Source organism: Leucoraja erinacea, chromosome 36 (genome assembly GCF_028641065.1).
Source record: "Leucoraja erinacea ecotype New England chromosome 36, Leri_hhj_1, whole genome shotgun sequence".
Classification (NCBI taxonomy): domain Eukaryota; kingdom Metazoa; phylum Chordata; class Chondrichthyes; order Rajiformes; family Rajidae; genus Leucoraja; species Leucoraja erinaceus.
In genome coordinates, this window is record NC_073412.1 from 4,897,302 (window position 1) to 4,922,704 (window position 25,403).

The 25,403-nt window shown below is 49.2% G+C and overlaps 1 protein-coding gene across 1 annotated transcript in view; it reads right to left on the reverse strand.

Annotated features, from left to right (window-relative positions):
- The window catches only part of LOC129713599 (coiled-coil domain-containing protein 33-like), a 52,703-nt gene extending 33,300 nt beyond the window's left edge, over positions 1-19,403 (reverse strand). The window contains exons 1-5 of the mRNA XM_055662787.1: positions 18,250-19,403; positions 14,471-14,591; positions 4,518-4,647; positions 3,773-3,906; positions 1,980-2,051 (exon numbers count right to left, since the gene is read on the reverse strand). Coding sequence (XP_055518762.1) covers positions 1,980-2,051; positions 3,773-3,906; positions 4,518-4,647; positions 14,471-14,591; positions 18,250-18,359 — 567 coding nt within the window. The 5' untranslated portion in view covers positions 18,360-19,403. The remainder of the gene's footprint in view (positions 1-1,979; positions 2,052-3,772; positions 3,907-4,517; positions 4,648-14,470; positions 14,592-18,249) is intronic.
- Between the last annotated feature and the right edge of the window lie 6,000 nt (positions 19,404-25,403).

Below are 25,403 nucleotides of genomic sequence, written 5' to 3' on the forward strand. Positions count from 1 at the left end.
CCCTTTAACTTTGCCACCAGGGCACCCTAAGATGGAAAGGGAGTTCTAGCCGAAGAACGGCGTTTCTTCTTGGAAAATGAAATGACTCTGCGATCAAGATGACACATTGCGCGCTACGTGTGACAGCGTTTCCGTGGCCGTCCAGCTTACAGGCTTCTCTCAAGGAAGATGGGGAAGGGATTTTAGATAATCGCTCCAACCAGTACAGTACCCCCTGCACCATCATTCCAGGCACATGGTTCCCAAAATATTCAATTGTTGACCACTTAGGTTATTCTGAGAACTTGGCTTTAAAATTCTCATCCTTGCTGTCAAACCCCACCAGAGACTCAACCCTTACGACCTCCGCCTCTTCTATAATCATAGCACATCGAACACAGAGCAGTACAGTATAGGAACAGGCCATTCGGCCCATATCTATGCTGTACATAATGTCAAAATAGACTCCTTCATCTTCTGAAGAAGGGTTTCGGCCCGAAACTTTGCCTATTTCCTTCACTCCATGGATGCTGCCTCACCCGCTGAGTTTCTCCAGCATTTTTGTCTACCTTTGATCTTCCAGCATCTTGAACATGCCTCATCTTCATCCCTTCTCTCCAGAGATGCTGCCTGTCCCGCTGAGTTACTCCAGCATTTTGCGTTTACCTTCGGTTTAAACCAGCATCTGCGGTTCCTTCCTAAACGTTCCTCTTCTCCCTGTTCCTGATCCATATACCTCCATTCCCTGCAAATCCATTTGCCTTTCCAGAGGCACCCACAGACCTCTTGAACACCTCTAGGAACAGGCCATTCGGCCCATATCTATGCTGAACATAATGTCAAAATAGACTCCTTCATCTTCTGAAGAAGGGTCTCGACCCGAAACGTCGCCTATTTCTTTTGCTCCATAGATGCTGCCTCACCCGCTGAGTTTCTCCAGCACTTTATACTGCCTCCACCACCATCCCTGGAAGCACATTTCAGCCTCTCTGTGTGGAAATTCCTCTCACCTTACAGCTATGCACGCTAGTATTAGATATTTCCATCTTGGGGAAAAAGGTTCTGACTGTCTACCCTATCTATGCCTCGCATCATTTTATATAGCTCTACCAAATCTCCCTTAAGTCTCTGGCATTCGAGAGAAAGCAACCCAAGTCTAAGGCCTGGATAGAGTGGATGTGGAGAGGATGTTTCCCAGGAGTGAGAGAGTCTAGGGCCAGAGGGCACAGCTTCAGAATGAAAGGACGAACATTTGGAATGGGGATGAGAATTGCAGGAAAAATGCCCCCTATGTTGGGGGAGTCCAGAAGCAGGGGTCACAGTTTGAGAAGAAAGGGTTGGCCATTTAGGATTGAGATGAGGGAAAACTTTTTCAGCCCGAGAGTCGTGATTCTGTGGAATTCTCTGCCACGGAAGGTAGTGGAAGCTAATTCACTGGATGTATTCAAGAGAGAGTTAAGGGCCTGTGAAACTTGGACATCATTTAAGCGTTACGACGCACGCTTTGTGACGTGTACGTGATGCGTGCATGGTGCGTGGTGACATGGGCGGTTGCGCACGGCGCCCCAGGATTTGGAATGTACAAAATCTTTGCGCGCCATCTTCGTGACGTGCAAATGTCACCCAAGTGGGACAGGCCCTTTAGATTTAGCTCTTAGGGGGTAATGGAATCAAAGGATATGGGGGAAAAGCAGGAACAGGGTACTGATTCTGGATGATCAGCCATGATCATATTGAATGGCGGTGCTGGCTCGAAGGGCCGAATGGCCTACTCCTGCACCTACTTTCGATGTTTCTATGAGAATCATATTAGCCATATACATTTATGCCTTTGTCAGAGGTGGGTTGCAAGGAACTCTTGCAAGAAGGCATTCCTAAAGAGGATGAGGCTGCAAGGCTTACAGTCCATGCATCTGAAGGAATGAGCGATGTTGGAGTGCATAAAATTGGAGATGGAACCAAACATAATCTTCTGTCAACCAAGCATCGTCCAATCTTACCTCGGAGCCGATGAGCCTGAGGATGAGCCCCACAGTTGGTGTGGTTCCGGATGTTGTTCTCAGACTGGTCCCCTGCGGAGAGAGCAAATAGACAGCGATTGCCTGGACTGTGAGAGAGGATAATCCGACAAAACAGACCAGATACATCGGCAAATCTTGGAAAAGGAAGATAGACACAACAAGCTGGAGTTACTCAGCTGTGGATGACTTCCCACACGTTTAATTAACAATGTTTTGATAATATTTAATGTTTTATGTGTCATTCCTAACTGTCACTGTATGTCATGTTGTCACTTGCGGGCAGAGCACCAAGGCAAATTCCTTCTTCACATTAGGCACAGCTTGAGATTTGACATTAGAGCAGACAAAAAGTGTGGGAAGGAACTGCAGATGCTGGTTTACGCCAATAGACTATAGGTGCAGGAGTAGGCCATTCGGCCCTTCGAGCCAGCACCGCCATTCAATGTGATCATGGCTGATCATCCCCAATCAGTATCCCGTTCTTGCCATCTCCCCATATCCCCTATTTTTAAGAGACCTATCTAGCTCTCTCTTGAAAGCATCCAGAGAACCGGCCTCCACCGCCCTCTGAGGCAGAGAATTCCACAGACTCACAACTCTCTGAGAAAAAGTGTTTCCTCGTCTCCTTTCTAAAAGGCTTACCCCTTATTCTTAAACTGCGTGTGGCCCCTGGTTCTGGACTCCTGCAACATCTGGAACATGTTTCCTGCCTCTAGCGTGTCCAAGCCCTTAACAATCTTATATGTTTCAATAAGATATCCTCTCATCCTTCTAAACTCCACAGAGTGTACAAGCCCAGCCGCTCCATTCTCTCAGCATATGACAGTCCCGCCATCCCGGGAATTAACCTTGTGAACCTACGCTGCACTCCCTCAATAGCAAGAATGTCCTTCCTTAAAATTAGGGGACCAAAACTGCACACAATATTCCAGGTGTGGTCTCACTAGGGCCCTGTACAACTGCAGAAGGACCTCTTTGCTCCTCTACTTGACTCCTCTTGTTATAAAACTCGACTGCTCTTGTTATAAAGGCTGAAGATAGACTGTATCTCTGGGGTCTAACATGGCACAGTTTAGACGCCTGAGGTTTTGGAAGGAGCAGGATAGCTTTCATTGCAAAAGGATTTGAGTATAGGAGCAGAGAGGTTCTACTGCAGTTGTACAGGGTCTTGGTGAGACCACACCTGGAGTATTGCGTACAGTTTTGGTCTCCAAATCTGAGGAAGGACATTATTGCCATAGAGGGAGTGCAGAGACGGTTCACCAGACTGATTCCTGGGATGTCAGGACTGTCTTATGAAGAAAGACTGGATAGATTTGGTTTATACTCTCTAGAATTTAGAAGATTGAGAGGGGATCTTATAGAAACTTACAAAATTCTTAAGGGGTTGGACAGGCTAGATGCAGGAAGATTGTTCCCGATGTTAGGGAAGTCCAGGACAAGGGGTCACAGCTTAAGGATAAAGGGGAAATCCTTTAAAACCGAGATGAGAAGAACTTTTTTCACGCAGAGAGTGGTGAATCTCTGGAACTCTCTGCCACAGAGGGTAGTTGAGGCCAGTTCATTGGCTATATTTAAGAGGGAGTTAGATGTGGCCCTTGTGGCTAAGGGGATCAGGGGGTATGGAAAGAAGGCAGGTACGGGATACTGAGTTGGATGATCAGCCATGATCATATTGAATGGCGGTGCAGGCTCGAAGGGCCGAATGGCCTACTCCTGCACCTAATTTCTATGTTTCTATGTTTCTATGTTTAAGATGGGAGGGAGCTCACCTGAACTTGTAGGCTGTCCACCTTCAGTCCACGGCCTCCGTTCTCCGCCATCAGCTTGTGGTAGACGTCCTGGCTCAGGGGCACTCCAGAGAAGCCCAAGGGACTACGTCCAAACCAGCTGACGGTGTTCATCACTGCCGGGGAGAGATGTATTGGTCACACAGTAACCACAGCATGTGGCCTCTCAGGACATTCACCACAGAAGATAGACACAAAACGCTGCAGTAACTCAGCGGGTCAGGCAGCATCTCAGGAGGAAAGGATTCGACAATGGGAGTAGGCCATTCGGCCCTTCGAGCCAGCACCGCCATTCAATGTGATCATGGCTGATCATCCCCAATCAGTACCCCGTTCCTGCCTTCTCCCCATATCCCCCGACTCTGCTATCTTTAAGAGGTCTATCTAACTCTCTCTCGAAAGCTTGGCCACCCTTGCCTTCTGAGGCAGGGAATTCCACACCCTCTGTGTGAAAATGTTTTTCTTCCACCCCGTTCTAAATGGCCAACCCCTTATTCTTAAACTGTGGCCCCTGGTTCTGGACTCCCCCAAATAACAGCGATGTTTTGGGGTCGAGACCCTTCTTCAGGCTGAGAGTTAGGGGGAAAGGGAGGCGGGAGATATGGAGGGTGATACAGAGAGGGGTCACCATTATCTGAATGCGAACTGCCTGAGGTCCTTGGCTGGAAATCCCTCTGTACAATCTCCCGTCTTGCCCCTGGTGTGCCCGGGAGACATGGTCACGTACCAGAGGAGACGCAGTAGTACTCGAGGATAAGTGCTGCTCCCGCGGTGAAGATGGTGGCACTATCCCGCCCCTGGAAAAGGAAGGAATGATCCCAAACCGGCTGCTCCGGAGGTAAGGCTGCAGGGGACACCTGGGGGAGAGAGAACAAGATCAGTGAAGATAGATGGTCTTGACCCGAAACATCACCCATTCCTTCGCTCCAGAGATGCTGCCTGTCCCGCTGAGTTGCTCCAGCATCTTCGATTTAAACCAGCATCTGCAGTTCCTTCCAAAACAAGAGCTTCAGTGAAACGTTTCTCCATAAACACCAGCAAACACAGCCTTTTTTACAGTGAAAGCATTTTATTTTGCATGCTATCCAGGCAGGTCATGCTGCACGTGAGTATTTTAGTTTAGTTTAGTTTAGAGATACAGTGTGGAAGCCACTGAGTCCACGCCGACCAGCGATCCCCGCACATTAACACTGCCCTACACACACACACTAGGGGACAATTTACACTTGTACCAAGCCAATTTACCTACATACATACATACAAGATACAAGATACAATTTAATTGTCATTTGGACCCCTTGAGGTCCAAACGAAATGCCGTTTCTGCAGCCATACATTACAAACAAATAGACCCAAGACACAACATAATTTACATAAACATCCATCACATCGCTGTGATGGAAGGCCGAAAAAACTTATCTCTCCACTGCACTCTCCTCCCCCCCCCGAGAGTCAAAGTCAAAGCCCCCGGCTGGCGATGGCGATTGTCCCGCGGCCATTAAAGCCACGCCGGGTGGTACGAGGTCGCACACCGGGTCTTGATGTTAGAGCCCCCGGCGTGCGCTCGCAGAGTCCCGCGGCCATTCCAAGCCGCGCGGGGCGGTGACGTTAGGCCCCGCTCCAGGAGCTCCATACATACTTGTGTGGGAGGAAACCAAAGATCTCAGAGAAAACCCACGCGGTCACAGGGTGAACGTGCAAACTCCGCGCCGCCAGCAGCAGCAGCCAGGATCGAACCCGGGTCTCGGGCGCTGCAAGTGCTGTAAGCCAACAACTCCCCCGCCGCGCTACCATGCCGACTAAAGAAATTCTTCCTCATCTTCTTTGAACTTTTATTCGGAGTCTACGGCCTCTGGTCCTAGACTCTCCCATGAGTGGAAGCATCCTCTCCACATCCACCCTATCCAGGCAAGTTATCCTCAGGACGATAGGTTGGATGTTTCACCGCCCACATTGTGCGCTGGTTACAATAACTGGGCTTAAAATTAAATGCTGAATAATTCCTGTTCATTTTCATCTTCCTCTACCAAAGGTATTATTAAACGCAAATGTCACAGCAATGCCTAAAATTAAAGGCTATCTTATTTCCTGCATCCCCCACACAGGCACCAGAGATATGATAATATTCAGTCTTAAACTGGCCCGCAAGCAATGAGTGGAAGCAACAAAAACTAGTAAACACTGCCCAGTCCATCATCGGCTCTGACCTCCCTTCCATCGAGGGGATCTATCGCAGTCGCTGCCTCAAAAAGGCTGGCAGCATCATCAAGGACCCACACCATCCTGGCCACACACTCATCTCCCCACTACCTTCAGGTAGAAGGTACAGGAGCCTGAAGACTGCAACGTCCAGGTTCAGGAATAGCTACATCCCCACAGCCATCAGGCTATTAAACCCAACTCAAACAAAACTCTGAACATTAATAGCCCATTGCACTTTATCTGTTTATTTATGTGTGTGTGTGTGTGTGTGTATATTCAATGGTATATGGACACACTGATCTGTTCTGTATTCATGCCTACTATATTCTGTTGTGCTGAAGCAAAGCAAGAATTTTGTTGTCCTATCTGGGACCCATGACAATAAACTCTCTTGACTTGACCTGACGCTATATTTAAGAGGGAGTTAGATGTGGCCCTTGTAGCTAAGGGGATCAGAGGGTATGGAGAGAAGGCAGGTACGGGATACTGAGTTGGATGATCAGCCATGATCATATTGAATGGCGGTGCAGGCTCGAGGGGCCGAATGGCACCTTATACTCCTGCACCTATTTTCTATGCTTCTATGTTTCTATGACAGAAACCTTTGGGATTAACGTGTGTAACATTTATTATACAGAAGGGTTGAAATGTGATTGCCACGTGGGGCAGCGATAGAGTTGCTGCCTCACAGCGCCAGAGACCCGTGTTCGATCCTGACTATCGGTGCTGTCTTGTACGTTCTCCCAGGGTTTTTTATCCGTGCTCCAGTTTGCTACCACATTCCAACGACGTGCAGGTTTGTAGGTTAATTGCTTTCTGTACATTGCCCCAAGTGTGTGGGCTGCAAAATTGGGATAACATGGGACTAGTATAAGGGTGATCGTTGGTTGGAGTGGACTCTGTGAGCCGAAGAGGGCCTGTTTACACACCGTAGATTTTAAATACCGGATTATTACATTTCAATTTAATGTTATACCATTTTTCGAAATTAGTTCATTCAATTAGCATCTGATTGGTCACTAAGATTAGGGCAGCGCGGAGGCGCAGCGGTAGAGTTGCTGCCTCACCGCGCCCGAGACCCGTGTTCGATCCTGACTACAGGTGCTGTCTGTGCGGTGTTTGCACGTGCCCCCTGTGACTGCGTGGGTTTTCTCTGGGTGCTACGGTTTCCTCCCACACTCGGGGTTTGTCGGTTAAATGCCTTTTGTAAATTGGCCCGAGTGTTTAGTTTAGTTTAGAGATACAGCGCGGAAACAGGCCCTTCAGCCCACCGGGTCCGCGCCGACCAGCGATCTCCGCACACTAACACTATCCTAAGCCCGCTAGTGACAATTTTTACATTTACCCAGTCAATTAACCTGCAAACCTGGACGTCTTTGGAGTGTGGGAGGAAACTGAAGATCTCGGAGAAAACCCACGCGGGTCACAGTGAGAGCGTGCAAACTCCGTACAGGCAGCACCCGTGGTCGGGATCGAACCCGGGTCTCCGGCGCTGCATTCGACGTAAGGCAGCGATTCTACCGCTGCGCCACCGTGACCAATAGTGTGTAGGATAAACTAGTGTACAGGTTATAGTTGGTTAGCACGGACTCGATGGGCTGAAGGGCCCGTTTCCGCCCTGGGTCTGAAAACTAAAACTAAAACGCAGTGCGGGAGGTAAACAGTCCTTTAAAGAGGGGGGAGCTCTGTCACTGGCCAGTGGGATGCCTGAGGGAGGGGAGACTGCATGAGTAGCTGTCAGTTGACTCAGCCACAACGAGCCCCAGGACAGGGATATCTGCTCAGTGTTTCCCTGTGGCTCCATTTATCATCCTTATACTGCACCCAGAGCACAAATCACACACGCTGCACTGATGAATGTATGCCGCTTCTCTCTCTCAAGCATCATCAAAGTCAATTTGTTTTGTCAATTTGCTCGAGTCTTTATCATAGTCCCCAGGAGTGTGTCGGCATGGACATCCAGCATTCGTAAGTGATAGGAGCAGAATTAGGCCATTCGGCCCGTCAAGTCTACTCCGCCATTCGATCACGGCTGATCTATCTCTCCCTCCTAACCCCATTCTCCTGCCTTCTCCCCATAACCTCTGACACCCGTACTAATCAAGAATCTGCCAATCTTTGCTTTAAAGACATCCACTGACTTGACCTCCACAGCCTGTGCCGACCAGTAGGAGCGCAGCCTCACAGCGCCAGAGTGGCCGGTTCGATCCTGACCATTTCTATGCAGAGTTTGTGCGTTCTCTCTTTGACCAGGTGGGTTTCTCCAGGTGCTCCGGTTTCCTCCGACATTGCAAAGACGTGCAGGTTTGCAAGTTAAGTGGCTAGTGGAAATTGCCTTTAGCGTAGAGAGTGGATGAGAAAGTGGGATAACATGGTACTAGTGTGGGAGTAGGGAATAGGTCCATTAGCTTCATAGCATTGCCTGTAGCGTGTAGGGAGTGTTTAGTTTAGTTTAGTTTAGAGATACAGCGCAGAAACAGGCCCTTCGGCCCACCGAGTCCAGCCCCGCACATTAAAACAACTCTGCACGCACTAGGGACAATTTTGCATTTACACCAAGATAATTAACCGACAAACCTGTACGTCTTTGGAGCGCGGGAGGAAACCGAAGATCTCGGAGAAACCCCATACGGTCACGGGGAGAACGTGCAAACTCTGTACAGACAGCACCAGTAGTCGGGATCGAACCCGGGTCTCTGGCGCTGTAAAGGGCCTGTCCCACTTGGCCGTCATTTGCGTGCCATTTATGTGACGTGGCAGCGTGTGGATAGCGCGGGACGGGCGCATGGAGTGACGCGTGGAGTTGCCAGCGGTCTCGAGCAGCGCTCCCGGATTTCGTTCTGCACGAAATCCTCGCGCGCCACCGGCCTGTCGCGTAACTGACGACCACATGGGACACCGTGGCGCGGCGTAACGTCTCACCTCCAATAGCAGCAGAAGCACGCAAACCATCGCCGAGCTCGGCCTCGGGCTCACGGCCGTTGCGTATCCAAATCCGGTTCCGCCCCCACTCCTACTCCTAGACGATTAGATAAGACACAAAATGCTGGAGTAACTCAGCGGTGACCGGCAGCATCTCTGGAGAGAAGCAATGTGTCGAGACCCTTCGTCAGACTGAAGAAGGGTCTCGACCTGAAACGTCACCCATTCCTTCTCTCCAGAGATGCTGCCTGTCCCGCTGAGTTACTCCAGCATTTTGTGTCTATCTTCAAATGACGTCACGCGCTCCAGACGGCTGTGCGGGCGCATGATGACGCACGCGACCATCGTGTGTCAGTCACTACCGGCCTGTTGTGTAAATGACGGCCAAGTGGGACAGGCCCTTAAGGCAGCAACTTTGACTTTGACTCTGACATCGGGGGGGGGGGAGAGTGCAGTGGAGAGATAAGTTTTTTTGGCCTTCCATCACAGCTATGTGATGGATGTTTATGTAAAATGTAATTATGTTGTGTCTGGGGTCTATTTGTGTGTAATGTATGGCTGCAGAAACGGCATTTCGTTTGGACCTCAAGGGGTCCAAATGACAATTAAATTGACTCTTGACTCTCTTGACTCTTGACTCAACCACTGCGCCACCGTGCCTCTCCGATGAGAAAGTGGGATAACATAGAACTAAGGTGACCAATGGTTGGTGTGGACTCGATGGGCCGAAGTGCCTGTTTCCCTGCTGTATCTCCACACTAAAACACTAAAAACTCTGAACAAATTGAGCTGAAGGGTCTGCTTCCCTGACGCCTGACTCTTGTGACTCTATTTCCCAGACGGATACACACAGTGGTGCGGGAAAATCAATTTATCGAGCGGCTCAGCTCCCCTGCCCGACACGTTCATCTCATGACATTTGGTAAATAATGAGCGGAGCCCAGATTAATGATTACAATCTGCATAAAATCTTTTCGGAAAGGAAATCAGGCATCGTCAGTCTTTCGGAGAAACGACAGCGAAAAGGCACGACTAAAGCACCAGAAAATCAATCTTGTCCTAATAATTACTGTGCAGTGTTGACCTCTGGAGCAGCGGGTGTATTTCACTGGAGTATAAATGCTGACTCGGGGTGCAGTAAAACAGGAATCATTCCCAATAAAAGAGGCTTAACCGTGTTGTTCCTTTGATAAATTGTTTGTTTGTGGGTGTCCCGTGACTTTTTCTTTCCGTTTGTTTTAATCACCTCTCCTTGCAGTGACTGGAGGCGATCCTGAGGCTACTGGGTCCAACATGGTCGCAGCGAGATGCTCATCAATCGGAACGACCAAGGAGGTCACGGTGGCGCAGCGGTAGACTTGTGCCTACGAGCCACTCCAGTAAACCAACTGCCCGTCCTTGCTGGCATCGGCCCAGCCAACATCAGACGAGAAGCAGCCATGCTGGCCCTCTCTCGAAAGGCACAGACTAGTGAATCCCACCACCTCCATCAGATCATCACAGAGACACCACTACGAGTGCATCTTAAGTCACGGCACCCCTTTGCCACGCAAGCCCAAGAGCTACACTGCACAACACCCCATCTCTTTGTCTCTCTGTATTGTAGTTGACGTTTCGGGATGAGATACTTCTTCAGACAGAAGAGTCCTCTGAAGGTTTCAACCCGAAATATCATCTATCCGTGTTTTCCTGAGATGCTGCCTGACCCTCTGAGTTTCGTTTAGTTTAGTTTAAGAGAGACAGCGCAGAAACAGGCTATTCAGCCCTCCAGGTTTCTTGGTTTCTTGGTTACCACGGTCCTCCAAAATATTCCGAATGGAATTTAAACTGGAGGTGGTCCCCACACGCTAACACAATCCTACACACTAGGGACAATTTACAATATTTTACCAGAACCAATTAACCTACAAACCTGCACGTCGTTCGATTGTGGGAGGAAACCGAAGCACCCGGGGAAAACCCACGAGGTCACGGGGAGAACGTACAAACTCTGTACAAACAGGACCTGTAGTCCGATTCAGATTCAGATTCAATTTTAATTGTCATTGTCAGTGTACAGTACAGAGACAACGAAATACATTACAGAGACAACGAAATTGTCAGGATTGAACCCGGGTCTTTGAGGCTGTAAATGAGCCAGTCCCACTTGGGCGATATTTTCGGCGACAGAGGTTGTTGCGGCCAGGTCAGGGCGTGTCGCGGCGAGGTCGGGTCGGGGCGTGACGCGGGGTGACGCATGTAGTGACGTGCGGGGTCTCCCAGCCGCCCCTGGATTTTGGAATGTTCAAAATCTCCAGGCGACATCTGGGTGTCTCATCGTGTCGTGCGCCCTGTCACGCGCTGACGTGCGCTGCCCTGCAGGTGGCGCCCGGTGACGCGGGCATATAAAGCGCCGACCCATCCATTAAAAAGTAACTGGCCCTTAGTCGTTCAACTTGACGGTGTTTAGGGCGTGAGTCACTGGTGATCTCAGTCGCCAAAAAAATCGCAAAGTGGGACAGGCCCTTAAGGCAGCAACTCTACCGCTGTGCCATCCTGCCATACAGTTACCCCATCCGCTTTTATCCGATATGGGTGTTACACGTGGAATTAACAGCGGGCAGGACTCCGGAGAGAAACACTGAAGGCTGCTAATGGACGTGGTCGGCGCTGCCTCTGCTGCAGCCCGCCATCACTCTGCTCCTTGGGAAAGACGCACGGGACAGTAACCGGGTACGACAGGATAAACCTTTAATCCCCAGCGCACGCTGAGCGGGGACCAGCACGGAGAAGGCTCTCGCAAGTGGAGAGAGTGCGAGAGAGGGGAGAGAGTGCGAGAGAATAATCAGGAGCATCTGTGTTCAGATTAGGCAGCTGCAACACTAAGACTAACTGGGGTGAGAGGCTGCCTGCAGTTCGTACTAATTAAGACTTCTGGTCCAAGGACCAGGCAAATGGTGGAATGGTAAACCTTCCCAGAGCTATAATAGCAGTGGTTCATGTGCGCGAACCACTTTTCATAGAGTCATAGAGTGTGGAATCAGGCTTGCCCACACCAGCCAACATGTCCCACCTACACTAGTCCCATCTGCTTGCGTTTGGTCCATATCCCTCCAAACCTGCCCTATCCATGTACCTGTCTAACTGTTTCTTAAATTTGGGGACAGTCCCAGCCTCAACTACCTCCTCTAGCAGCTTGTTCCATACACCCACCACCCTCTGTGTGTAAAAGATACCGCTCAGATTCTTATAAAATCTTTTCCCCTTCACCTTAAATCTATGTCCTCTGGTCCTCGATTCACCAACTCTGGGCAACAGACTTAGAAACATAGAAATTAGGTGCAGGAGTAGGCCATTCGGCCCTTCGAGCCTGCACCGCCATTCAATATGATCATGGCTGATCATCCAACTCAGTATCCCGTACCTGCCTTCTCTCCATACCCTCTGATCCCCTTGGCCACAAGGGCCACATCTAACTCCCTCTTAAATATAGCCAATGAACTGGCCTCAACTACCCTCTGTGGCAGAGAGTTCCAGAGATTCACCACTCTCTGTGTGAAAAAAGTTCTCCTCATCTCGGTTTTAAAGGATTTCCCCCTTATCCTTAAGCTGTGACCCCTTGTCCTGGACTTCCTCAACATCGGGAACAATCTTCCTGCATCTAGCCTGTCCAACCCCTTAAGGTACAGGAGCCTGAAAATTGCTTTCTCCTGACTTGTCCAGAAAGAGCCGCGAATAATGGTGAACTTGAGCAAAACACAACCTCAGCTGGTCAGGCAGCATCTGGGAAGGGAATAGATGGGCAACGTTTCGGATTGGGGCCTCTCCTCAGACTGGTGGTGAAAGGGCTGTGCAGAGTGGGTGTGGAGAGGATGTTTCCACTCGCGGGAGAGTCTGGGACCAGAGGGCATAGCCTTAGAATTAAAGGATGTTCCTTTAGGAAGGAGATGAGGAGGAACTTTGTCAGTCAGAGAGTGGTGTATCTGTGGAATTCATTGCCACAGAAGGCGGTGGAGGCCAAATCAATGGATATTTATAAGGCAGAGATAGATAGATAGATTCTTGATTAGTGCGGGTGTCGGAGGTTATGGGGAGAAGGCAGGAGAATGGGGTTAGGAGGGAGAGATAGATCAGCCATGATTGAATGGCGGAGTAGACGTGATGGGCCGAATGGCCTATTTCTGCTCCTATCACTTATGAATTTGTGGAACTCTGCTGAACCTTCTGATTGTATTGTAGTCGGCTGGGCAGCGCTCTGCTTATCGCCAAGTGGGACAATTTTACATTTTTATCAAGCCAATTAATCAAGCCAATATACCTACAAACCTGAAGGTACAAAAAAAAGCTGGAGAATCTCAGCGGGTGCAGCAGCATCTATGGAGCGAAGGAAATAGGCAACGTTTCGTCCCGAAACCCTTCGGGTTTCGACCCGAAACGTTGCCTATTTCCTTTGGGTTTCGACCCGAAACGTTGCCTATTTCCTCTGGGTTTCGTCCCGAAACGTTGCCTATTTCCTTCGCTCCATAGATGCTGCTGCACCCGCTGAGTTTCTCCAGCTTTTTTGTGTACCTTCGATTTTCCACCACCTGCAGTCCCTTCTTAAACAACCTACAAACCTGCACGTCTTTGGAGTGCGGGAGGAAACCGAAGATCTCGGAGAAATCCCACGCAGGTCACGGGGAGAACGCACAAACTCCTTACAGACAGCGCCCATAGTCGGGATCGAACCCGGGTCTCTGGCGCTGCATTTTGCTGTAAGGCAGCGACTCTGGAGCAACTTCAGGTTCCTGGGAGTCAACATCTCCGATGACCTCTCTTGGACCCACAATACCTCTACTCTGATCAAGAAGGCTCATCAGCGTCTCTTCTTCCTGAGGAGACTGAAGAAGGTCCATCTGTCTCCTCAGATCCTGGTGAACTTCTACCGCTGCACCATCGAGAGCATCCTTACCAACTGCATCACAGTATGGTATGGCAACTGCTCTGTCTCCGACCGGAAGGCATTGCAGAGGATGGTGAAAATTGCCCAACGCATCACCGGTTCCTCGCTCCCCTCCATTGAGTCTGTCCAAAGCAAGCGCTGTCTGCGGAGGGCGCTCAGCATCGCCAAGGACTGCTCTCATCCCAACCATGGACTGTTTACCCTCCTACCATCCGGGAGGCGCTACAGGTCTCTCCGTTGCCGAACCAGCAGGTCGAGGAACAGCTTCTTCCCGGCGGCTGTCACTCTACTCAACAACGTACCTCGGTGACTGCCAATCACCACCCCCCCCCCGACACTTATTATTATTTATTCAAATCATTTGCTATGTCGCTCTTCAAGGGAGATGCTAAATGCATTTCGTTGTCTCTGTACTGTACACTGACAATGACAATTAAAATTCTGAATCTGAATCTGAATCTGAATCTGAATCTGAATCTGAATCTGAATCTGAATCTACCGCTGCCCCACCGTGACTGCCATAGAGTTGGATATTTTGTTCGACGTGTATTGTGCTGACAAGGGCGGTCTGTGCTAGTTCGTTGTTCCCTTGTCAGGTACATATGACAATTAAACACTCGTGACTTGAAACCTACCTGTGGATGCCCCTGGCTGGTGTGATGGGGGGCATTGAAGGAAGACGGCAGTGGGTCTGGGTACTTCACTGTGGTGACATTAATGCCGGCCAGTCTGGGGGTTTTCATCAACATTGTGGACCTGTATGGAGAGTATACGTCAATACCCGTGCAGCTGTAACTGTGTGCCAGTCCTGTTGCATCCTCCCTGCACCCTGCACGGTTCCCCGACCAATCTACCACCCACCATGGAGTGCCTAAAGAGCCTGTCCCACTTGCCGATGTTTTTTCGGCGACTGCCGGCATCGTTTATTGACGTATCAGGTCACCGAAACATACGCGGCGTGATTCCGTGTAACCTGCGGAGAGATCGGTCCTTATTTCCAAAGATCGACACAAAATGCTGGAGTAACTCAGCGGGCCAGGCTGCATCTCTGGACCGAAGGAAGGGGTGACATTTCGGGTCGAGTCCCATCTTCAAACTCAGGGGAGAGGGAGAAACAGAGATATGGAAGGGGAAGGTGTGAAACCCAGACATCAAAGGGGATGAAGATCAAGGAGAGTGTTGAATAGATCATCGGTCGCTGGGGGAAGGTGACAACGAAGCACACAGAGGTAAAATGTAATCGGGGGGCAGTCAGACTGGTCGGAGAACTAGGTTGGGGGAGTGTTGGAGACAGAGGGTTACTTGAAGTTAGAGAAGTCAATATTCATCGGAAGATAGACACTGGAGTGACTCAGCGGGACAGGCAGCATCTCTGGATAGAAGGAATGGGTGACGTTTCGGGTCGAGACCCTTCTTCAGACTGCTAAAAAATGTTTTGAGGAAGTGGGAGGAGTCGAAGGAGAAGTTGTTAAGACTAAAGGGGCTGTCCCACTTGGCCGTCATTTACACGTGATGGGCGCATGGCGCGTGGTGACGTAGGCAGTGACGCGCGACTGCGCGCGGCGTCGCAGGATTTTGTGATGTACAGAATCTTTGCGTCTGCGTGACACACAAATTACACCCAAGTGGGACAGGCCCTGGGGACCAGGTAAAGGGAAAGTTAAAAAAAATCAAATACCAACTGCAGAATCAGCCAAGTTCCCCCTTACCAACACTCTCCTCCGCCTAGAGGAGCTGGTCCTTATTCTTAACAGCTTCTCCATTGACTCCTCCCATTTCTTCCAAAAAATAATGTAAATAGCAGTCTGAGGAAGGGTCTCGACCCGAAACGTCACCCATTCCTTCTATCCAGAGAGGCTGCCTGTCCCGCTGAGTTAGTCCAGCATTTTGTGTCTATCTTCGGAGTAAACCAGCATGTGCCGTTAACTTTCCTACTCAATATTTCATACCGCTGTGTTGTAATGGGCCTGTCCCACTTGGAAGTATTTTAGGCAACTGCCGGTGACTGTCACAGTCGTAGCGGGTCGTAGAAAAAACGGCGACAACCTACGTCATCCTGGCGACAACCAACGACAGCGACAAGTCAAGCTACGCTCATTGGCGTCAAACTCACTCTCAGCGAAAATCTTTGAACATGTTGAAAATTTGGCGGAGACCAGAAAGACGTTACGACTTTTTTGCGCAATTAAGGAAACTATTCCCGGCGAACATGTGGTGACTAACTAGTCGCCTGCAGTTGCCTAAAAATATCACCTCAGTGGGACAGGGCCATAAGTTCCACTTAGGTACCCTGCCTCCAATTTCCCTTCAACTCGCGTTCAACCAAGACTTCACAGCCACACTTGGTTCTTGGTTCTTGGTCCTCCTCCAAAATATTCCAAATGGAATTTAAACTGGAGGTGGCGGAGAGTGGACTTAAGCAAATGGGTGGTCTTTGGAGATGAAGAGCTACTTTAAATGTAGTTGTGTCTGGTTGGGTAACTATGGTAGGGTTAAGACTACTCCATGCTGTAATTGTGCGGGGGAAGAATGCTGTACACATCTGTCTTGGTAGCTGGTATCTCAAATTGGATTGAATGGGATAGACTCTTCCAGGCAGAACTGCCTTTTTGATCACGGACGCTCCCCTGCCGGGTACATGGACCAGGGCCTCATCCATTGTCAGAGTGAGGCCCAGCGCAAATTGGAGGAACAGCACCTCATATTTCGCCTGGGCAGCTTACACACCCCAGTCAAGAGTCAAGACTCCCCCTAGTAAAACTTGACCACTGTAGTTCAATGTTTGTGTAGGGAAAAACTGCAGATGCTGGCTTAAAGCAAAGATAGACGCAAAAGGCCGGAGTAACTCAGCGGGTCGGGCAGCGTATCCGGATAAAAGGAATAGGTGACACTTGGGGAGGAGGGGTATTAGCTCTGACCCTTCAGCAAACCTCCCCAATTAATTGGCTCCAATCCTCAGGACTTTGTTATAAATGTATAATGGCATTCCACCAACAAAGCTACAATGCCTGCATTGATGTTAATTGAGGAAGCGACGATCGCTGAAGAACATCAAAGGTTGTGTGCAGTAATAAAGAACAAGGGGCAGCGTTAATAATTAATAGTGGAGCACCTGCCCAGACCTCACCTCCCAGTAGGGCTCCCAATCTAAGCACAGCCATCAAGGTACACGGGGATAGAGAGATGTGTGGGAAGGAACTGCAGATGCTGGTTTAAACCGAAGACAGACACAAAATGCTGGGTCGAGACTCTTCTTCAGGAATGCCCCCCATTCCTTCTCTCCAGAGATTCTGCCTGTCCCACTGAAATATCTGGGAGTCCGCATCTCTGAGGATATGACATGGGCATCACATGCCTCAGCACTCGTGAGTAAGGCAAGGCAGCGCCTTTACCACCTCAGGCAATTGAGGAAATTCAGAGTGTCTCCGAGGATCCTACAGTGCTTCTACGCAGCGGCGGTGGAAAGCATCTTGTCCGGAAACATTACCATCTGGTTCGGGAATTGCTCTGCCAAGGACAAGAAGGCTCTGCAGAGAGTAGTGCGTTCAGCCGAACGCACTATGGGAACTTCACTCACCCCCCTGCAGGAACTATACAACAGGAGGTGCAACTCCAGAGCAAATAAAATCATGGGAGACCCCTTCCACCCCTGCAACGGACTGTTCCAGCTGCTACGGTCAGGCAAACGCCTCTGTTGCCATGCAGTGAGAACGGAGAGGTTGAGAAGGAGTTTCTTTCCAGAGGCAATTCGGACTGTAAACGCCTTTCTCACCAGGGACTAACTGTACAGAACGTTTTTCCTTCTATTATTTATTATGTAAAAGAATATGTGTGTTATGATTGTGTTTATAATTTGTTTGGTTGTTTTGTTGTTTGTCTGCACAAAAGTCCGCGAGCATTGCCACTTTCATTTCACTGCACATCTCGTATGTGTATGTGACAAATAAACTTGACTTGACTTGACTTGACTTGACTTGAGTTAAGGGCCTGTCCCATTTGCGCGCCGTTTACGTGACATCATTCACGCGTCACGACGCACGACACGACCTTCGGTGTGCGTTGAGCTGCTGCCCTGCCCCAGATGCTACAGATTATTTCACATTTGAGCGTTGAAGAAAGAACTGCAGATGCTGGAAAAATCGAAGGTGGACAGAAACGCTGGAGAAACTCAGCGGGTGAGGCAGCGTCTATGGAGCGAAGGAATAGGCGACGTTTCGGGTTAACCCGAAACGTCGCCTATTCCTTCGTTCCATAGACGCTGCCTCCCCTGCTGAGTTTCTCCAGCATTTTTGTCTCCCTTCACATTTGAGTGTTGGTCAGATTGATCAGTGGAGGTTATGTGAATTTCTAGACGACTCTAATGGCAATTTAATTTATGAACCCGTTGAAAAATTGTAGCCGCTCAGCCACTTACTTGTAGGATTGATAGTCAGGGACTATCCTTGCGACTGCTAGGAGTGGGCCTGAAGGGTTCTGCAGTGGGTGCTCCAAAGCTCGGAGCAGAACCTGGAGAGCAACATGCATCAGGTTAGTCACTGGATGTGGATTAAGGTTACCAAGTTAAACAAAGGTGGAGGCTAGGATGGCCAACTGTCCTGTATTAGCCGGGACATCCCGTATATTGGGCTAAATTGGTTTATCCCCCACGGGACCTCCCTTGTCCCATATTTGGCTGCTACTATTGGTCGCCCAATTATAGGAAGGATGTCAACAAAATAGAGAGAGTACAGAGGAGATTTACTAGAATGTTGCCTGGGTTTCAACAACTAAGTTACAGAGATAGGTTGAATAAGTTAGGTCTTTATTCTCTGGAGCGCAGAAGGTTAAGGGGGGGACCTGATAGAGGTCTTTAAAATGATGAGAGGGATAGACAGAGTTGATGTGGACAAGCTTTTCCCTTTGAGAATAGGGAAGATTCAAACAAGAGGACATGACTTCAGAATTAAAGGACAGAAGTTTAGGGGTAATATGAGGGGGAACTTCTTTACTCGGAGAGTGGTAGCGGTGTGGAATGAGCTTCCAGTGGAAGTGGTGGAGGCAGGTTCATTGGTATCATTTAAAAATAAATTGGATAGGCATATGGATGAGAAGGGAATGGAGGGTTATGGTATGAGTGCAGGCAGGTGGGACTAAGGGGAAAAAAAAAATTGTTCGGCATGGACTTGTAGGGCCGAGATGGCCTGTTTCCGTGCTGTAATTGTTATATGGTTATATGGTTACTACTTTTAGGTCGAGACCGGGTTATTGATTGGGGACGATCAGCCATGATCGCAATGAATGGCGGTGCTGGCTCGAAGGGCCGAATGGCCTCCTCCTGCACCTATTTTCCATGTCTATGTCCATGGCCCTTCTTCATCTGTAAAAGGGTCTGGATCCGAAACGTCATTTGATCCTTTTCTCCAGAGATGCTGTCTGACCCGCTGAGTTACTCCAGCGTTTTGTGTCTATCACCATTCAACCTTCTTGACTCTCTTGACAAGGGCGGCCAGTTTGGGAATGTCAAAGTGGTCAACGGTGATGAGATCTGAAACAAACCCGAGGGACTAGCCTTCCCGATGCCCCAAATCCAACGAGGGCCCCGACGAAAAAAAGATACAGAGTAACACAGCGGGTCCGGCAGCATCTACGGAGAACATGGATAAGTAACGTTTCGGGTCGGGACCTTTCTTCAGACAGATTGAAGGGTTGTGGGGGTGAGGAAGAAAGCTTGAGGACAGATTCCCATCACCGTTAGTCAGTGGAATGATACCATTCGGCGCCTCCATTTTGGAGGGTTAGATTTAGGGTTAGGGTTAGCATTCAGGACTGCTTTTCGTGAGGGATGTCCGATGGGGGGTATTTAACATTTTTGAAAGTTCATCAAAATTTACTGACATGCATTTCATTTAATATGATTCATATTCACTCTACAGCAGGCTCTTGAATTTAGTTTGTCATATGTATTTAGTGTTAGCGCTGGCATAAGACTGTTCTAATGTGCCATAGGGAAGGAAAGAGGAGAGATAAGTTTTTAAGTTTTTTTGGCCTTCCACCACAGCGATGTGATGGATGTTTATGTAAATTGTGTTGTGTCTTGGGTCTATTTGTTTGTAATGTACGGCTGCAGAAACGTCATTTCGTTTGGACCTCAAGGGGTCCAAATGACCAATAAATTGAATCTTGAATCTTGAATCTTGAAATAAGTAGAAAACTTAAAGCAGATTGTTTCCTTTGCAGCGGCGAAAAGTACCCGACCCAACCCTAACCCTCCGAAACGGAGGCGCTGAAACCCGATCCTTGGTCGGGGCAAGCCAGCAATGCTACGTGAGGCGGGCTCTTTCAGGATCACCAGGAGAGTGCAGTTATCAGCTGAATCCATAATGCATCAAATGCAGAGGATACCATGGCAACAGGCAAGCTGGGGTGGGGGAGAAGATGGCGGAGGGGGGGGGGGGGGGGGGGGGGGGGATGGTTTCGAGACCAGAAATGTTAATGCATTTGTCTGATTCCAGATAAAAACCATCGCTGAACTAAACGGTTCACAACCAACACTATGTAAAGACCAGGCTACAACAACCCAAAGTGTATTCTCAGAATCAGAGCAATTAGGCATTTTTGTTGCATTGAAAAACGCAACATTTGCATTCATTAATATTAATACCCCTTTGAGTGGCAGGTGCTCTTTTCAGCCTCCAATATACACACTTAGGGTCATTATATCTGTAAGTAAGGTCGATTTTCAACATGAGTGCTATTATACAGCAGTGGTGAAATGTTCGTAACCGCAGGGGTTCCCCGAGATTGAGATCAGAATTTGTGCCCCCCGCCAAAGTGCACATTTTTTTTCGGCCTACCTCGAATCCGGTGAAAGCAAAGCCTTCCTGTCGTGGAATAACGCTGCCCTTTCGAACGACAGTGACATATAATCGAACGCCAGATGGGATGCTGGAGTGGGGCTGGGAGTCGGGGGAGGTGGTGGGGTGGGGGGGGGGGGAGAAGGAGGAAAGAGACAAACACAGGCAGAAAGGTCAACATCGTTCAGATGCCCATAAACAGGGGAATTGATCCCTCCACCGGCTATAACAGGTCGGCCCCACAGAGACAATACAGGATGGATGGGTCTCAAAGGACATTTATACCATCGTGTCTTCATCGGGATCACCGTGAGGATTAGCCACATGAATGCATTTAAGGGGAAAGGCAGACTTTGTAGATAAAAGGAACTGCTTTACAAAAAGTGCTGGAGTAACTCGGCGGGTCAGGCAGCACCTCGGGACCACATCACCCCGATCCTGGCCTCTCTCCACTGGCTCCCTGTGCGGTTTCCGTATACACTTCAAGATCCTCCTCCATGTCTGCAATGCCCTCAATGGGCTTGCCCCCTCCTACATTAAAAGTCTTCTCACCCACCACTCCACCTCCAGGTCCCTCAGATCGGCCGACTTGTGGCTGCTGAATATCCCGCGGTCTAGGCATAAGCTCAGGGGCAACCGCACCTTTGCGGTTGCAGCCCCTAGACTGTGGGACAGCAGCATCCCCCTTCCCCTCAGAAGGAACAACCCCCTCCATCGACTCCTTTAAGCCAAGACTAAAAACTTATCTATACTCCCAAGCCTTTCCTGACGTCCACTGAGTGAGGGCTACATGTATATATGTATGTAGTCTGTTTGTTTAAATTATTCTTATAACAAATGAAAAGCACTTTGGCCAACGAGAGTTGTTTTTTAAATGTGCTTTATAAATAAATGTGACTGACTTGACCTCTGGCGAACACGGAGAGGTCACGGTCAATTTTCCTCCCAGGAAAAATAAAGTTCTATCGTATCGTAGGTGGCGTTCCGGGTCAGGAGTCTTCCCTCTCGTGCCGGGACTGAGGGGAGGATGTTTGGGATTTAGAATCGGATGGCAATGAAGGAATGTCGAGGCGTTTCTGAGTTGGGACGATGGTGTGTGTGCCTGGGAGGGGATCCAGCAGGTGGTGGTGCTTCCCTTGTACCTTGTTCCTTGTACCTGTGGTACCAGTGGAATGTAGTAACTCGGCAAAGGTTATTTCTTCTGTAAATCATAAACTGCACAAACGGTACACGGAACAATAGAGGAAACAGATCTCAACTGACTAGATGTCCTTAGGGGCCCCAGCCCTCTGGCTTGGCTGAAGGGAAAGGCTTCACGCCGGGGAGGGTGAGAGAGAGGGATTGCAACTGAAGGAGGGAGTAGCATGTACAGGATAATAATAATAATAATAAATTTTATTTATGGGCGCCTTTCAAGAGTCTCAAGGACCCCTTACAAAAATTTAGCAAGTAGAGGAAAAACATGTAAGGGGAATGAAATAAATAGTAGAGACATGACTAGTACACAAAGTAAAGACAGAATTCAATACAAAACACAATATGAGGCAATTAATGCACAGATGAAAAGGGACGACACGTGGGGCTAAGGATAGGCAGAGGTGAAGAGATGGGTCTTGAGGCGGGACTGGAAGATGGTGAGGGACACGGAATTGCGGATCAGTTGGGGGAGGGAGTTCCAGAGCCTGGGAGCTGCCCTGGAGAAGGCTCTGTCCCCAAAACTGCAGATGTTGGACTTGTGGATGGAGAGGAGACCGGCTGATGTGGATCTGAGGGACCGTGAGGGTTGGTAGGGGGAGAGGAGGTCAGTGAGATATGGGGGGGGGCAGATGGTGGAGGGCTTTGTAGATGAGGACCAGGATTTTGTAGGTGATCCGGTGGGAGATGGGAAGCCAGTGAAGTTGTTTGAGGACTGGAGTGATGTGATGCCAGGATTTGGTGTGGGTGATGAGTCGGGCGGCTGCGTTCTGGACCAGTTGGATGTCAGAGCTGCTGCAGGAGGGAGTGCATTGGGATAGAGGGGGCCTCTGGTGCAGCACTGGCAGACTCAACACATGAGCAGCGTAGTCAAGAGTAGCCTGACCCTGAGTCCTTCTTGTATTGTAGGGGTGCAGAACCCCACACTGCCGCCCACAACAAATGCATTCAAGGGGAAAGGCGGACTTCCATGTGGTTTAGAAACATAGAAACATAGAAATTAGGTGCAGGGGTAGGCCATTCGGCCCTTCGAGCCTGCACCGCCATTCAATATGATCATGGCTGATCATCCAACTCAGTATCCCGTACCTGCCTTCTCTCCATACCCCCTGATCCCCTTAGCCACAAGGGCCACATCTAACTCCCTCTTAAATATAGCCAATGAACTGTGGCCTCAACTACCCTCTGTGGCAGAGAGTTGCAGAGATTCACCACTCTCTGTGTGAAAAAAGTTCTTCTCATCTCAGTTTTAAAGGATTCCCCCCTTATCCTTAAGCTGTGACCCCTTGTCCTGGACTTCCCCAACATCGGGAGCAATCTTCCTGCATCTAGCCTGTCCAACCCCTTAAGAATTTTGTAAGTTTCTATAAGATTCCCTCTCAATCTCATAAATTCTAGAGAGTATAAACCAAGTCTATCCAGTCTTTCTTCATAAGACAGTCCTGACATCCCAGGAATCAGTCTGGGTGAACCTTCTCTGTACTCCCTCTATGGCAATAATATCCATCCTCAGATTTGGAGACCAAAACTTTACGCAATACTCCAATTTAGTTCGGAGATACAGCGTCCACCGGGTCTGCACTGACCAGCGATACCCGCAAATTAACACAAACCCTACACACACTGGGGGCTATTTTTTTTTACATTTACCAAGCCAATTAGCCTACAAACCTGTACGTCTTTGGAGTGTGGGAGGAAACCGAAGATCTCAGAGAAAATCCACGCAGGTCACGGTGAGAACGTACAAACTCCACACAGACAGCACCCGTAGTCGGGATCGAACCCGGGTCGAACCCAGGGTTTCTGACACTCTGCCACTGCGCCAAGGTGCCACCCAGTCTATGGATGAAAGGAACTGCAGGTGCTGGTTTACAGAAACGCTGGAGTAACTCAGCGGGGCAGGTGGTTGAGTTGTTGGCTGAGATCCGGGTTCGATCCAGTATCTCTACACTAAACCATGCCAGATCCACGAGTCTCAGGGTTAGTACCTGGCCGGGTCTCCCGTGGCTCCTCCCCACTCACCTGTATCAACTCGAGGTGGTAATGGTGGAACATCTGCAGGTAGGAGACAGGTAGGCAGTAGCTTGCCAACAGCTCCTTGCTTCTGCTGTCTGCAATGCTCAGGATCACCACTGCAGAGAGATAGAGTCATCATCAGAGCCATTCAGCACGGAAGCAGGCCCTTCAGCCCATCGAGTCCACAATCAATCATATACTAGCTCTGTCCTCGACACTGGGCACAATTTACAGAAGCCAATTCACCTACAAGCCTGCACGGTTTTTGGGATGTGGGCGGAAACCATATCCATACAGACCCTTCTTCAGATTGACGTTCAGCAAAAAGGGAAACGAGAGATATAATAGACATTAGCCAATAGACAATAGGTGCAGGAGTAGGCCATTCGGCCCTTCGAGCCAGCAGCGCCATTCAATGCGATCATGGCTGATCATCCCCAATCAGTACCTCGTTCCTGCCTTCTCCCCATATCCCCTGTCTCCACTATCTTTAAGAGATCTATCCAGCTCTCTCTTGAAAGTATCCAGAGAACCGGCCTCCACCGCCCTCTGAGGCAGAGAATTCCACAGACTCACCACTCTCTGTGAGAAAAAATGTTTCCTCGTCTCGGTTCTAAATGGCTTACTCCTTATTCTGAAACTGTGTGTGGCCCCTGGTTCTGGACTCCCCCAACATCGGGAACATGTTTCCTGCCTCTAGCGTGTCCAAGCCCTTAACAATCGTATATGTTTCAATGAGATACCCTCTCATCCTTCTAAACTCCAGAGTGTACAAGCCCACAGCCGCTCCATTCTCTCAGCATATGACAGCCCCGCCATCCCGGGAATTAACCTTGTGAACCTACGCTGCACTCCCTCAATAGCAAGACTGTCCTTCCTCAAATGAGGGGACCAAAACTGCACACAATACTCCAGAGAGAGAGGGAATGCAGGGGTTACTCGAATTTTGGGAAATCAATATTCATACCACTGGGTTGGAAGCTGCACAAGCAAAAATACGAGATGCTGATGTTCAAATTTGCAACCAGAGGATAATGGGGAACAGTTGAGTCCTTTAAATAATGGTGAGCAGTTGTTTAAGGCTGTGTGAACTCTGCACCTTTAGCCTATACTGTAATTATATGTAGGTGCCCACATGTACCCAATCTGAAGAAATTCCATCACAAAACCAGTGTGACACTTGATACGGTTTTAGGCCCTAGAGTTTTGATGACTCATCAAAAAATATTCCTGCTGTTCAGAAAATGGAAAGTAGATGGTATAAATCTAAGTGTGGCAACATAAAGCACCCAAGAGCAGGTTTTACGGGGTAATGCAGTGTCCTTGTGAGTCCAGAGTGGCTTTTAAATAGTAATTGGATTTAGAAGATTAAATAAAAATAAAGATGTATTGGATGCCGTAAGTGGTATGTGATCTCATCGTTCATAGTTTGTGTGTGTGTGTGTGTGCGCGTGTGTGTGTGTGCGCGTGTGTGTGTTTGTGCGCGTGTGTGTGTGTGCGTGTGTGCGTGTGTGCGTGTGCGTGT